The 14858-nt window shown below is 49.9% G+C and overlaps 1 protein-coding gene and 1 pseudogene across 1 annotated transcript; both read right to left on the bottom strand.

Annotated features, from left to right (window-relative positions):
• Window positions 1–1250: 1250 nt before the first annotated feature.
• On the bottom strand, window positions 1251–11040 carry LOC133377803 (avidin-like). The gene is made up of 4 exons (XM_061612509.1): window positions 10768–11040; window positions 7757–7967; window positions 4427–4547; window positions 1251–1510 (listed from the first exon to the last, which is right to left on the bottom strand). Exons 1-4 carry the CDS (start codon window positions 10897–10899, stop codon window positions 1477–1479), a joined length of 498 nt encoding a protein of 165 aa, XP_061468493.1. The 5' UTR covers window positions 10900–11040; the 3' UTR covers window positions 1251–1476.
• LOC133375869 (5S ribosomal RNA) lies at window positions 3278–3396 on the bottom strand (annotated as a pseudogene).
• Window positions 11041–14858: the final 3818 nt, after the last annotated feature.

The raw sequence follows: 14858 nt of genomic DNA, 5'->3' as shown, positions 1-14858 counted from the left end.
CTCCTCGGAGGAATGGAGGACATCTGTGACGCCCTGTGCTGGCTGGGCACTCCCCCCCCATAGCAGCCCCCCACTGGAGCCCCCACTGCCACACGAAGCAATGCTGTGTGATCTCTTGTTTTGCTCTCTTGAGGGGGGAGGGTTCTCTGCCACCTCCATGCTTTAGTGACTCTGCTTTTGTCTAGGGTTAGCATTCTCTATCCACCCCCTCGGCTAACACCCCTACGTACTAACAGGAGCAAAACAACAGGGATGTTCTCATGGATTATATTTCCTCCCTCCCTCTAAGGAGGGGGGCATGCTTTCTTCTCCCTCTTTTTATCCTTACAGCAACCTTGTGAGGTAGGTTATGCTAAGAAAGTGACTGTTTGGCCCAAGGGCACCCAGTGAGCTTCATGGCACTTGAACCAGAGTCTAGATACCCACTGGCTGACCCTCTTCATGGGGCGTGGAGGAGGAGCAGGGCAGCAGCTCCTGGGGCAATTCTGGGCTAGGCCACCATCTCCTGGGCCTCTTCAGGATTAGTCTTACATTAATCACTTTTTACAACTCTGACAGGAGCCCAATTTTAGTGACAAGTTACATTTTTTTTTAGGATATCACCAATTTTACCTTGAAATTATTTAAGCAGTTGTTAATTTCCATTCTCCATTGGGCACTTGCCTGTTGGGCCAACGGCTTCCCTGGCTGGTTTCCCACTTCTGGGATCTCCCAAGCAAGCGTTACTGTCGGTCTTGCTGTTGCTAGCAGTGTGCTCCTTAAATTCATGTCTTGCTGGCCTGACTGCCAACTGACACTTATTTTGCCAGAGTTTGTGTGCTCCAGCTGCAAATGAGGACCAGCTTCCACTGCCTTCAGTGGATGTGCAGGGAGGGATTGCACTGCTGGGAGTCGCCAGGGCTGAGGAGAGCAACTGGCAGCAGATCCTTCCTTGGCAGCCTCTAGAAGGAGCAGGCAGGAACCCTCCTCGCCTCTCCTGCAGCTCCTGCTCCCACCAGACACAGTGAGAGAGAGTGGCCAGGGATTGCTCTGGAGGCCACCCTCTTGCTGGACTAGGCAGATCTGGATCTGAAAAGGGCATAGGCTGGCAGCTGACAAAGGGGTCAACCAGATGCCTCTTCTGGGAGGCCTGTGCCTAGATTGGGGGGGGCTGCTTGGGAACCACTTGTAAGAAAATACAAGCCAAGAAAGGGGGAAGAGGACCCAAGAGCTGCCCCAGAGAAGGCCAGGCCAGAACAGAGAGAAGCCAGTTGTATGGCTCTGCTGGTGCTTTATTGGGGAAGATGCTGAGCCGCTTAATTTGGCCAGGCTCTTTCTCCAGGTACGGTGGAGGTAGGGCTGGTCCCTCTGCCTCGAGTAAATGTGTTGAAGTGGCGGTTTTAAATGTTGCAGCCAAGAAGAGAAAGGGGCATCTCCTTCCAGCAGATCCAACGTGAGAGCAGGAGAAGCGAGCGAGTCTGCAGCACCTGGCCCCTGTCACTTCACACGGGTGAAGACATTCCTGCCAATCCTGCAAGGAAACAGAGCAGTCAGCTGCCTCATCCTTCTGCTGATCTCTTCCTAGAAGCAGACTTGGACCTGGTGCCCCTCGGCACCCCTCTCTTAATCCCAGGGGACAATGGGGCTTTGTTGCCTCGCCTCAGGGGCACCCTCCTGTTAGTCAGAGCACAGATGCCCCTTCCCACAGCATTCTAGGAACAGTCCTCACTTTTTGGAGACTTGCTGCCGCACCCCGCCCAGGCAAGGCTCCTTAAGCCAAGGGGGCAGGCCTCCAGCTCCCACCTGTGGGGCAGAGTCTAAATCCCAGGCATGTGCAGCAGCGGGGGGGGGGATAAGAGTGGTCTGTGGCAGATTTGTGCCTTGGCAGGGAAGTGGAGCGCCCACAGTGTACAACAGGGCAGATATAGGACCACCCGGAATGCCACAGGCCTCCCTCAGCCTTTGTGACTTGGATGTTAAACAAAATTAAGCTGCATGGAGGGCAGGATGAGGAAAGGGAAATGCCTGGCTGGGGCAAGTGAGGGGCTGTCCAGAAGCGAAACTGACAGTACAGAAGGTTGTAACCAGGTTGCCTGAGAGACCACTAATAAACCTCATAGGCCACTGTGTTCTGTGGGAGAGTGTCTCCTTAAAGTCCTTAAGAATAGACGCCTGCTCCACAGAAGCTCAGAGCAGGGCCTTCAGTCTGGCTGCCCCTGTTCTGGTGAACAGATTTCGTGCTGAGGCACAACGGGTGCCCCCCATCTGCACTTTCTGGAAACCATCGGAGACATTCTTGTTTCACCAAGCTTTTCCAGCTGGATGAAAATTTTGTATTGTTTTCAAACTGATCTTCATTTTTGGTATTGTTTTAATGGCATCTTTATAAATTGCCTTGAGACACACGTAAAAGGCGATTCATAAGCTAAAGAAGAGGCAGAAGGAAGCCCAGCATTGCAAAGATACTGTACATACCCATGGTGATACATCTTAGAACACGGATGCTAGTTAGCACTGTGGTTGCCCACCAAGATGGCACAGACAACCTTTCCCAGCTCGAGAACCCACATGCCTTCCTAGGCCATCTTCATGCCTGTGGTTGGTGGGAGGGCACCAGCAAAAGTGGGCAGAGCACTGGGTGTAAATTTTACCTTTGCACAGTAGGCTAGTTCCTACATCCCCCCACCCCTCTTCATTCTCCCCTTTTTAGTGGCCTGTTACGTGTTGCAGCATTCTTTTTACATGATTTCCTCATTCATTCATTGGCGATCGCTTGTGACCAAGTAAGATTGTCTTCCAAAATAAAGTCTTTAGCAGTGGGTCCGTAGGTGACTGTGAAATTAACTATTTTCTTTTAAAATAGTATAGAGAAAATTAGTTTTCTTCTCTCTATACAATTTTTAAAGACACATCTGCCGAAACATGTCTGGCAACTGCAGTCATTCAGGGATCTGTACTGCAGCAAGAACATCTTACATGACATTTCAGTCATTTTCAAAAAATCTGTTTTAAGAAATTCATGAACATGTCATGTGGTACATAAAAAGTTCCCTCTGGTTAGATTTTCATTACGTTTTTTCATATGTTGCTGTTATATTCATGTGAGATGGTCACTTTATGAATGTATTTGTCTCAGTTGTATTACAGAGTTTGTCTAGTATTTTTTGGATTTGTGTCTTGATTTTTATGTCAATATTTTGGTTATATGCCTTCAAGCCAATTACGACTTATGGCGACCCTATGAATCTTTTTTTCATATATTCATAGGGTTTTCATGGTAAGGTAAGAGGTTTACCATTGCCTACAGCACCTGGTTTTCCCAGGCGATCTCCCATGCAATTACTAAACACGCCTGAGCCTGTTTAGCTTCCAAGATCAGACGAGATCGGGCATGTTCAGGGTAGTATGGCTGTAGATGTCAATATACAGAACTCCATTTTTATACAATACATTTTTGCAACACTGCTAATGGCATTCCTTATACTGAGTCAGGCAGTTGGTCTACACTGACTGGCTTGGCTCGCCAAGCTTTCAGACAGGATTCTCTCCCAGCCGTACTTGGAGATGCCACTGAGGAGTGACCCTGGGGCCATCTGCATGGAAGGCAGCCGCCCTGCCACTCAGAGCTATGGCCCTTCCTCATCCTGTTGTTTGTGCAGTTATTGTGCATCACTCTTGCTCCACCTGGAGAATGTGTGTGTGTGTTCTTTGCAGAAGAGAGGGACTTCTTGCACACTATCAAAAAACCTGCTGTGTTTCTACTGGCATGAGCATCACCTGTAGCCACCCACTGGCTGCCCACTTCCACTTCTCCCTGTGCATGTTTGGGGGTAGGGGGCTGCTCTGAGGATGACTAGCACTGAACATCCCCCATTGTTGTTATGCCACGAGGGCAGCATTAAAAAAACCAGGCTTGGCTTTCTGATGGCATGCAAGCTCCACAACACTGTTAAGGGTGGTGGTGGGATAAAATCTACAGAAGTCCTAGCTCCACTTTGAAACAGCCACACCTTTGCAGATCTTGCACCTATTGTTGTTGTAATGTGCCTCCAAGTCGACTACGACTTATGGTGACCCTATGAATCAGTGACCTCAAGAGCATCTGTCATGGACTACCCTGCTCAGATCTTGTAAGTTCAGGTCTGTGGCTTCCTTGATGGAATCAATCCATCTCTTGTTTGGCCTTCCTCTTTTGTTTTTCCCAGCATTGTCTTTTCTAGTGAAAGGTTTCTTTGCACCTATAACGAGATTTTTTTTCCAGTAAGGGGAAAGCCTCAGCAACGGGGGAGAGGAACTGTGACAGATACACCTCCAGCATGCTGTCATGTGGAAATGCACCTAACCATGGGTGTCCTGACATGCTGCAAATACACACAAAATAGCAGGTATGGAGGCGCCCCAGGAAGGCCCAAGGGAAGCTGATTCTCTCTGGTGCTCTTTCGCTTACCGAGTCGCCTTCCAGTCATCCTCGGGAGATTTTGCCTCCTCCCGCAAAAGCCACATTGTCTCCAAGGACTCTTTTCCACTTGCATCTACAAAGCGCTGACCCACAAAGGCGGCAGTGGAGTCTGCAGGAAACAGAGAGGAGCTAAGCTGGAAGTCAGAGTCTCTCCTTTATTTTATTTGTTTATTTATTTATTTATTAAATTTATTAGTCGCCCATTTGGCTGGTTCTCCAGCCACTCTGGGCGACACACAACATAAAACAGACAATTCACATTAAAACCTTAAAATGCCAACAGTAACACTAAAACCTAACCCACCCCAAAGGCCTGCCTGAAGAGCCAGGTTTTCAAGGTCCGGCAGAAACTTATCATGGAGGGGGCATGGCGGATGTCATTTGGGAAGGAATTCCATAGAGTGGGTGCCATGTTTGAAAAAGCCCTCTCCCTAGTTCTCACCAGTCTAGCTGATTTAACTGGTGGGATGGAGAGAAGGTCTTTTGAGGCTGATCTTGTTGGGCAGCAACATTGATGATGCTGGAGGCGCTCCTTGAAATAGACTGGGCCAAAACCATGCAGGGTTTTAAAGGTCAAAACCAACACCTTGAATTGGGCCCAGAAAGCAACTGGTAACCAGTGCAACTCCTTCAGCACTGGAGTAATGTGGTCTCAGTGGCAGCTACCCTTAATCAGGCGAGCCGCAGCATTCTGTACCAGTTGCAGCTTCCGGACCGTTTTCAAGGGTAACCCCACATAGAGCGCATTACAGTAGTCTAGGCGAGAGGAGACCAGGTTATGTACCACCAATGGGAGCAGATGGTTTGGAAGGTAGGGGTGCAGCCTTCGTATCAAATGGAGTTGATACAGTGCCACCTGGCTCACAGCCGAGACCTGAGCCTGAAAAACCCCTTTTTGTTGTTCCTCGTTTCCCTCGCCAGCCTCAGCTCATTCTGGGTTGTAGCTTTCCTTACGCTATTCCTGCAAGTACGAGCCGCTCGTCGGTACTCTTCCTTGGTGATGCATCCTTCCTTCCATTCTTTATACATGCTCTTTTTTACTTTTACCTCCTCCACCAGTCTTCCGTGTAGCCACATTGGCTTTTTCCGATGTCTTCCATTTTTCTTCCTCTTTGGAATTGTTTGCGATTGCGCTTTTTGTAATACGTTCTTCATGAACTCCCACGCTTCTTGGGCTCCTTTTTTCTTTAGTCTATCTAGCCACGGGATCCTACCCATCATTTCCCTGAGCTTGCTAAAATCGGCTTTCCTGAAATCCAAGGTCCATATTTGACTATCTTCTTCTTTGGCTTTCCCCAGAATCCCGAATTCCAGCATTACGTGGTCACTTTCCCCCAAGGTACCCACCGCTTTAATTCCCGTGACCAATTCGTCCCTGTTAGTTAAGATCAGGTCCAGGATTGCCGATCCCCTTGTTCCTTCTTCTACTTTTTGAAAGAGGAAATTATCAGCAAGGCCCATCAGGAATTTGTTGGAGGCTTTGTGCTTCGCAGAGTTTGTCTCCCAGCAGATATCCGAGTAGTTGAAGTCCCCCATCACTACTACTTCTTGCCTCCTTGAGATTTCAGAGATTTGTTTGAGAAAGGCCTCGTCTACCACCTCTTCTTGGCCAGGGGGTCTGTAGTAGACACCTACTAACTACCATGTCGGTTTTATTTGTTTCTCCATTTATTTTTACCCAAATGGTCTCTACCGGACCCCTTTGTTCGCTCTCTTGGATTTCCATAGAGGTGTATTTGTCTTTGACGTATAACGCTACTTCCCCTCCTTTTCTGTTGCTTCTATTCTTTCTGTAGAGTTTATATCCTTGAATGGCTATATTCCAATCATGGGAGTCATCCCACCAAGTCTCTGTTATCCCTATGAAGTCATATTTGCCTTGATGCACTATGACTTCAAGCTCCCCTTGCTTGTTTCCCAAGCTCCGCGCGTTGGTATATAGACACCAGAAATCTCTTTTGTCCTGATTGGATTCCTCCGTTAATGTACCGTGAGCTTTGCCGTGCATCCCTTTCTCTCTCCCAGTGTCTCCTGTACCGTTCAAATCCTTGCATTTACAAGCCGCTGTCTTTGGATCGGTATTTAAGCTATCATTTCCATCCCCCAGAGACTTTAGTTTAAAGCCCTCTTGATGAGTTTTGCCATACTTCTGCCAAAGAGATTCTTCCCAGTCCTCGTGAGGTGCAGCCCATCTCTTGCCAACAGTCCCCCCTCCAAGAAGCTTAGACCATGGTCCCAGAATCCAAACCTCTCCCGTCGACACCATCTGCGTAGCCTTGCTTCCTTTCAGCTGGATTTCTGGGAGGGAGAAGCAGGACGGGGTGGCCACTGTGTTTATTGGCACGGCCCTGCTGAAGACTTTCGGCACCTAGCAGTGCCCTAAGGAGAGCTTTTTAGGTACAGTCTTAACCCTGGACAGTAATATTCTGCTCATGTTCTTCTTGTGGGCTCCGCAGAAGAGACATCTGGTTGGCCATTCGGGAAAGAGGTTGCTGGACCAGGCAGGTCTTTGGTCTGATCCAGCAACCAGGCACTTCTTATGTTCTTATGTGGCTTTTGTTTTTACATTTTAATTGTTTTAATCTTCTTTTTAAGCCACCACGAGAATGATTGAAGAGTGGTATACAAATACACTGTAATTTCAATGGCTGCTCGTGTGATATAGTGGTTAGAGTGCCAGACTGGGACCTGGGAGACAGTCAGGGTTCAAATCCCCATGAAGCTGACTGGGTGACTTGGGGGCCACTCACAGTCTCTCAGCCTAACCTACTTCACAGGGTTGTGGGGATAAAATGGCGAGAGGGGGTGTCGTGTTTGTATGCCACCTTGAGTCCTTGGGGAAAGGAATGATAAATAGATAGTCTTGGCCTCTCCACGGTTTTTGTGGCCAGATGATGAATAGTGCTTTTGTTTCAGCAGGTTTCTGTTCTACTTAGTAGTTCATGTTTTCTACCTGATTATTCTGTTTTATCTACTCAGCCCATCTCTGCTTTATTCAATATTATTTATTTATTCAAACAAAAACTTATATACTGCTTGATTGTAGAAAACCTTTAAGCTGTTTACAAAAGCAGTTTACACATTTTATAAAGTATTATTGCATAACATGGTTGGATTGTAACGTGCCTTGAGTCATGCAAATGGATTAGGAGGGGAGGTATACATTATTATGAGAGAACAAACATTCCCTTCTCCAGCCCTGGAGCTGCTCAGATCTGCTCTCTGAAACTTGGAGTCCCCCACCACCACCAGTCCCCCTTCCCAGTAGTCTCATCACCTCCAGGGAAGTGTGGAGGGGTCACTTGCACTTGTCCTTACCCGAGAATGTCCACTTGACTGCAAAGCCAAAGGTGGGCTGCTCCTGCTCCTTGGGATCGTGCTGGACTCCGAAAAGGGGAGACGCCTGGATGCGCTTCTCCGCAGCTGACACGGCTGTCAGGTAGGAGCCTGAGAACTGACCAGCTTCATTGGGAGGGTTGAGGACCATCTTGGAGCCCAGCTCATTTACCCACGTCCCTGCCAGGATGCCCTGTGTTGGAGAAGGGGGCAAGTGAGGGAGAGGGGGAGCGTCAGCAGGGGGAATGCAGCCAGGGTCTTCCCCCTCACATGCACGCCAGCATGCGGATGAAGCCGGGCGGGTCTGAAAGCCTCCTGCAGGCAGCAGGGTCTGGCTCAGGGTGGGCCCAGGTGCTCTTGCGCTCAAGCCCTGCTTGGGGGCTGCGGGCTTCCTTGTGGGGGCATCTGGCTGGCCACCGAGAGACACAAGAGGAGGGAACAGATTTGGTTTGATCCAGCTTCAGGGCTCTCCCTGGCAGGAGGGGCAAAACCCATAACCCCTATTCATCGGTTTCGTCCTCCCCACCAATCCCCTATTCTCGAGCGCCTCAGGCTCAGGCATGGCCCCCAGGGGCATCTGGCATGATGGGGGACTCAAATCGCATTCGGGGGAAGGGGGTAGAATATGCAGGTCTGTATTCCTGCTGCCCTGTGTGGACCACGACAGAGAGAGAAATGGTCCCAGGTTATGGCCTGCAGGTACAGGAGGCCAGCTCCCTGCTGACGCTAGCAGGGTCAGGCCTGGTCAGTGCCTGGATGGGAGACCGCCTGGAAACCATATGTAAGCCACCTTGGGTTTCTCACATGAAAAGGCAGGGTATAAATGTAATAAATAAATAAATGGCAGATGGGGGGGCCCTCCACCCACCGCACGAGGTAGGCAGCGAGGTCTGCCATTCACTCTCACTCTGGGCCGTCCTGGGGCGGGCACACATCAACTGGGCAGCACAGAACTCATGGAGGCCCCTTCACCACACTCTCAGAAGCCCAAAAGGCAAGAAGGCCCACGGCCAGCCAGAGGGGGACACCGCCACTTCTCATGCCCTGCCCGGCACTGAGGCACCCCAGCACCGGCAGCGCAAGTGGAGCCATGAGGCACCTCTGCCAGTGAACTGCCGCCTTCCGGAGAGGCGGAGGCCATGAATTTGGAGGGCGTCCAAGGTGCTGGAATATGTGGTTCAACTCCAACTTGTGGGTTGAGGCTGCATGGGGTTAAAAAGGGTAGCTAGGCAGGAGACCTCCTGGTTGCTAAGCTATGCCTCTCTCCTTTGATCTCCTGCTGTCTCTTCCTTCCTAGACTGATATGCACAGGATGTTGATCCCAGTTACTTCCCTCCTTCCTTCTTCTTTCTCTCGAGAGGGGAGCAGACATATTTCTTTGTCTCTCCCTCTCCTCAAGCATGAGGGCAAGCACTAGGCCTAGTGTTTGCTTCTCCAACATAGCCAGTTAGCTAGATGTAAGGACACTTTCCTATCAAGTGTCATGGCCCCGTCAGAGGACTCATCAGATGAGGATGACTCGGGAGTAACAGCAGCAGACCCAGAAGCAGCAGACCCAGAAGGAGAAACGGAGGAAACTCCTGAGAACCCAGCTCCTTCTCCCCCTCTGCTGCAGAGCACCCCAGACACAGCTGAAGCCCTTCAGCCAGACGCAGCCAGTGAACAGGAGACTCCCCCCTCACCTGCAGAACGTAGACAGCAGAAGGTCAGGCAGAAGAGGGGCAGGCCTGTCCACTTAAGGCCAAAACGCTGATGGCTCACACCTGCTGACAAACCTGCTCCTTAAAAGTCAAACCTTGGCTTCAGCTTGATGCTGACTACAACGTCAGGCGTGACCACTGTGTGTCTTCCTATCCCCTGAACCTTGACTTGGACTGATCTCTCGGCAAACTAGACCCGGACCTTCACTGACATCTCTTCTGGATTTCTGGCTTGGCACGTAAGCTTCGAACGGCCTCTGCCCTTATCTTGCTTCCTTCTTGCTAGCCTGGCAGGTTTATAGCCAAGCTGCCGGCTGAGGACTTACGGCCTGGCAATTACCAAGGAATCTCCAGCCCTGCCTGCACCCCCACCGAAACTGCTGTCTCAGCGAAGAGCTGACATCAAGTATGTACTTCCAGAATAAAGTAGTTATTTCTTATTTTAAAGCTTACAGTCTCTGCCTGACAAATTCGCAGGGAAGGTAGAATCTTTAGCAAAGATTCAAACACACATATAGCAACCCAACATCGCAACTCTCCGACACAAGGGGGCCATGCGCAGCCATGGCAGAGGAGGAGGAGGAGGAGGAGGCTGCCGCCGCCGATGAGCCTGCTCTCTCCTGCGTGCCCAGTGGCTGTAGCTGCCCAGTCCGGAGGAGGCTGCTATGGCGACGTTCCTCAGCGCAGGAGGACCCGGCCCACAGGGAGTCCTCCAACGCCTGCGGGAGGCCACCGGCCCAGCCGTGAGGTCAGAAGAGCCCTGAAGCTGGCTCTGGCCATGTGGGGCCCAGCTGACTAGTCCAGCCCCCCAGCATTCACAGTGGTGGGCCAGAAGCCCCCGCGGGAAGCCCCCAAGCAGGACCGGAGCGCACGGGCAGCGCTCTCCAGCCACCCGCCATTCCCAGCCACTGGCATTCAGTGGCATATCCCGCCTCCGAGCCGGGAGGTAGAGCACGGCCGTCATGGCTAGTAGCCCTTTCCGAGGTGGCCCGACGCCGGCTTTGCTCCTTCGCCTTCTGACCCTTCTCCAAATGGCCCAGCAGCCAGGCCGTCAGTGGGGTGCAGTTGCTGCTGGCCACTTTGCAGACAGAGGGACGGACGGAGGGCTAGCCGGGGATCGCCCGTCCAGCCCCCCCTTCCATGGAGACGGCGGCAGAGACAATGGGCTGGAGCCCTGGGATCCTCCCCGACGGCAGCAGCTACGGCTGTTTCCATCAACCCCTCCGTCCTGGGAGCGCGGAGGCGAGCCAGCGACCCGCACCGAGGCAGCGCCTGCCCCCCGCCTGCCCCCACCTTTCTCCGCTTCTCAGCTGCTGCCTCGACGACCGGCAGGATTTGAGATCCCGACGAGGAGGCGGTGGCGGCGGCGGCGAGGAGCGAGCCGAGCAGCGCCAAGGCGGGCGCGCGGGTCATGTTCCTCCACATCCTGTTGCCTACTAGGGGGCTTGGAGCCGGGCGCCTTCCCCAAGCCCTCTTATAGGCCACTCCAGCATGCCCCCTCCCCGGTGCTTTCTGAGAAACCAGCTGATTAGCGTCCCTTCCCCTGGAAACCGAGAACGAAAGTGACCCGGGACTCTCCTTTCACTTTAGACAAATGCCGGCCTCCTTCCGGCTGTTTGTCCGGCCTGCAGGGGAAGGCTGGAGGTTTGGCGCATTCACACGCCCCTCTTCCCCGAGGGCAGCTAGACCCGCCTCTGGTGCTAGAAGAAAAGGGGGGCATTGGGATGAACAATCTCAGGGAGGGCGTTTGGAGGGTGTGCTCAAGCCTTCCAGCTTCTTCTCTCGCCCCCCATTCACTCTGGAACCTCCGCAAGGACCAGCTCCCGGCTGCCACCAGAGGGGTGTGGTTCTTCGGTCCAGGGAGAAGACAGGAAGCGAACTGGATCACTTACACCTTTATTTGACAATGCTGAGTAGCCAGGAGAATTTAGGATAAGCTGTGAAACTTTGACTGGTCATACCTAAGTAGTCTGGATCCTATTGATCATATATGTGACCCCCTATATACATGGGGCTGACCTTGAAGACACCTCAGAAACTTCAACTGGTACAAAATGCAGTGACCAGATTATTCCCTTCAGGACTCATATAACCGTTGATTTAAAACATCAACATTGTTTGCCTGCTCCTTTCTGGGGCCAGTTCAAGGTGCTCATGCTAGTGTTTAGAGCTTATGGCCCAAATATCTGAAAGACCACGTGCCCTGCAGATGCTCTGGGGTGTTGAGATCTACCTTTGGTAGTTCCACCATACTCAGAAGCTCAGGGGGGCGTGGTGGTGGTCCAGGAGAGGGCCTTCTCTGTGGTGGCCCCAAGTTGTGAACTCCCTCCCCACACAGGTGTGTCTGGCAACTTCACTGTACAGTTTTAGGCAAATGCTAAATACACACCTCTTTACTCTGGCCTTTGCAACTGAGAGGTACATTTTTAGGACCCACTCTGTTTTGTGATTTTAGGTTGTATTTAGTTGTTTTTAATGCTGTATTTTAAAATTGTTGTAACTCACCCTGGGACATCTGGGTAAAGGGTGGGTGGTAATAATAATAATTATAATTATAATAATAAATATGAAGTTAGGAATTTTTTTTGCCCCAATGTGCATCACTTTACATTTGTATATATTGAATTACATTTGTCATTTCAGTGATCATTCACGCAGCTGATTCATTTGGGGCTCTTTGTAATCCCTTTTGCTTTTAACTACCTTGAACAATTCAGTGTCACTAGCAAACTTGGCTACCTCGCGGCTCATCCCTCATAAATTAGATCATTTGTGAACAAGTTAGAAAGCACAGGTCTCAGTGTAAACTAGAGCGGGGGCATTTATTACATCCTTCCATTTATTCCTGCTCTCTGCTTCTTATTCTTTAGCTAGATTCTGATGCATAAGAGGACCTTCCCTCTTACTCTGTGACTGTTAAGGAGGGCTGCACGTCTTCATGGTCACCATAGCAACTATGGGCCTAGCCCAACCAGTCATTGGTCCTACCTGTTTAGCAGGACGGCTCTTGACTTGGTTTTCGTAGCTGAACAAGAGGATGGTGGTCCAAGGCTGGGACCTAACGTGATGGCCCCTGACACCACCCACCCACCCAAGGTCTATGGAAACTGCTGGATTACAGGAGCTTTTGGGAAGTTTCCAGATGGTGCCTCAGTTGCTCTGAGTCTGGGGAATGCTCAAGTGGTTGATACAATCACTCCCAAGCATCCTCTCCCACTGTGCAGAACCTGAATGTCTCCTTGGTAGGTATACTTGAGAGCCAATGGCAATGAAGCAGGCAAACTAGGAGAAAAAGGGAAGGAACTATTGATATAAAGTGGCTAACTGTCATGGGCTTCCCCCATTATTTTTCATGGTCATTACCCCCATGAGACCTCATAAGTAAGCATCAATACTGTTATGTATTATGTATAATCATTAGAATGTTGTCTAGCATTAAAACACTTGAGCATTTTCTCCTCCCTCTGTTCCTCAGCCTGAAGTCAAGTTCTCGGCAGTCTGCCAGCCTGCCTGCTTTTAGGTAAACAAAGTGAAATAATACTCAATACTGAGAGCCTCTGGAAGGAACAGCCTTATGCACATTCAGAAAATTGAGTTTTTAACACCTGTGTAGCTAAACTACTTAGTTAGGGCTAGTTAGTTGATTTCCTCTTACTGTCTTTCACAGAAGGCAGACAAGATGCCTCTCCTGGAGAAGGCAGTTGGGCTGATGACCCTGACAAGCAAGGCTGGGTTATCTGTCACTGATCATGAAGGAGGGGAGTTTGCACAGCGGGCTTCCCCCAGGCACCTGGTTGGCCACTGTGAGAACAGGATGCTGGACTAGATGGGCCACTGGCCTGATCCAGCAGGCTCTTCTTATGTTCTTAAGCTACCAGTGCTCATTAACTTGATCAAAGATGCTACAGCTGCTGTTGACAGTCTAAGGTCTGACTCTGACGTTTACTTTTTGGATCAGAATTGTAGGGACTGATAAAGGTAATAGAATAGAAGCCTTAAGATATATTGCAATATAACTTGTCTGATTCTGACTTATTGGCTAAGGCCAACTATATTCATTCCTATAAAGTGTTTAGATGCTTAAGAAGTGTTAAAATGTTTAAGAAATAAATGTTATGAAGATACTGCACTGTTGAACTCCCATTTATTTTCCTGGTATCTCCCAAGGCCCAAGAATTCTTGGGTAGGATCTCCAGTCATTAGGCTGCCTGTGACAACTGTTGCCACTAAATCCGCAAGCTTAGGCGAGCACAATATCTGATGAATAAGGCGTCTGAATAGCTACAGGCAAAGGGGAGAACATAAGAACCCTTTATCTTGGGCATTCATAAGAAAGAGTCTCTCTTGCCAGTTTCAGAACCCTAGCCCAACACTAAGACGAATTCATTATCAATCACTGCTAGCAATGGCGGTGAAGAAACCATTCTTCCCCCCATCATTGCATCCTCACAGTATGGTGCAGCAAAGCTTTTCTGATGGTCTGGGATCTCTTGTAATCTGATTCACCTGTGGATGTTAAGGAACCCTCAGAGGTGTTGAAAGTGAGGCAACAGCAACTCCTGTTTTGTCGTTTTTGTTTATGTTCCTGAAGGGAGATAGAGTTAGGGTCCTCCAGATGGCTAGGCTTGACTACCTTTACCTGTGATGCTCTGACTGACTTCCGTCCTTAGACTGATATGTCTTAGGGAAGCTTATCTGCCCTTCCTCCTTCCACCCCTTCCTTCTCTTCTTCGACTGTCTGAGGAGAGAGGAGACATCTTTATCTTAAGATCGTAAGTCTTTCTGGCTCCTGATCTGGATTTTCCAAAACCTCGTCTAACCACAATAATGAAGCCCTTGAAAACACAGATGCTGCAATAGATGCACGTACAGACAATGCTGTCACTTCATGACCTTTTAAAGTGCCATGTCTAACTTTAGTTCTGTAAGATCCTTCAATTCAGCATCTTCATCTCTTGAAAGGAAATTTCTAGAAACTAAAGCAGAAATCGGGTAATCAGTGGCTGGAGTTCTCAGCTGCTCCATAAACTCTGGCTCTAATAAGTATAATTTGTGGCTGTGGCCAGCAGGTCTGCTTTTTGCCTAGCCTTGGCTGGTATGCCAGCTGTGCCCATTTCTGTTGGAAGTGTCCCAACCATGCGTAGGAGAGCCACAGCCTCCTCAGCTTCTAGAAGTTTGATACACTATACATTCCCCACAGACCCGCCCGCCCCACTTGTCCATTGGAAGGTGAAACTAATGCATCAGCCCACGTACCAGCTCTCAGACAAGTCATTTGAACCAGATGAAATCCAGTTGATTGAATCCTTTTGTGGTTTACCCAAGAATGAGCAAAGCACAATCATTTCCAGACTGGACAGCCTTAAAACACTCCTGGGGAATTT

This window comes from Rhineura floridana, chromosome 1 (assembly GCF_030035675.1).
Source record: "Rhineura floridana isolate rRhiFlo1 chromosome 1, rRhiFlo1.hap2, whole genome shotgun sequence".
Lineage (NCBI taxonomy): Eukaryota > Metazoa > Chordata > Lepidosauria > Squamata > Rhineuridae > Rhineura > Rhineura floridana.
The sequence above is the reverse complement of the archived record's forward strand: the minus strand, read 5'-3'. Positions and strand labels throughout refer to the sequence as shown.

What these genes read in the sequence shown, in the direction of transcription:
- LOC133377803 (XM_061612509.1), bottom strand. Translation starts at nt 10,899, where the DNA reads ATGTGGAGGAACATGACCCGCGCGCCCGCCTTGGCGCTGCTCGGCTCG. An exon ending in CAGCTGAGAAGCGGAGAAAG is followed by an intron (nt 7,968 to 10,767) that starts GTGGGGGCAGGC and finishes TCTCCAACACAG; the next exon opens with GGCATCCTGGCAGGGACGTG. An exon ending in AGTCAAGTGGACATTCTCGG is followed by an intron (nt 4,548 to 7,756) that starts GTAAGGACAAGT and finishes TGTTTCCTGCAG; the next exon opens with ACTCCACTGCCGCCTTTGTG.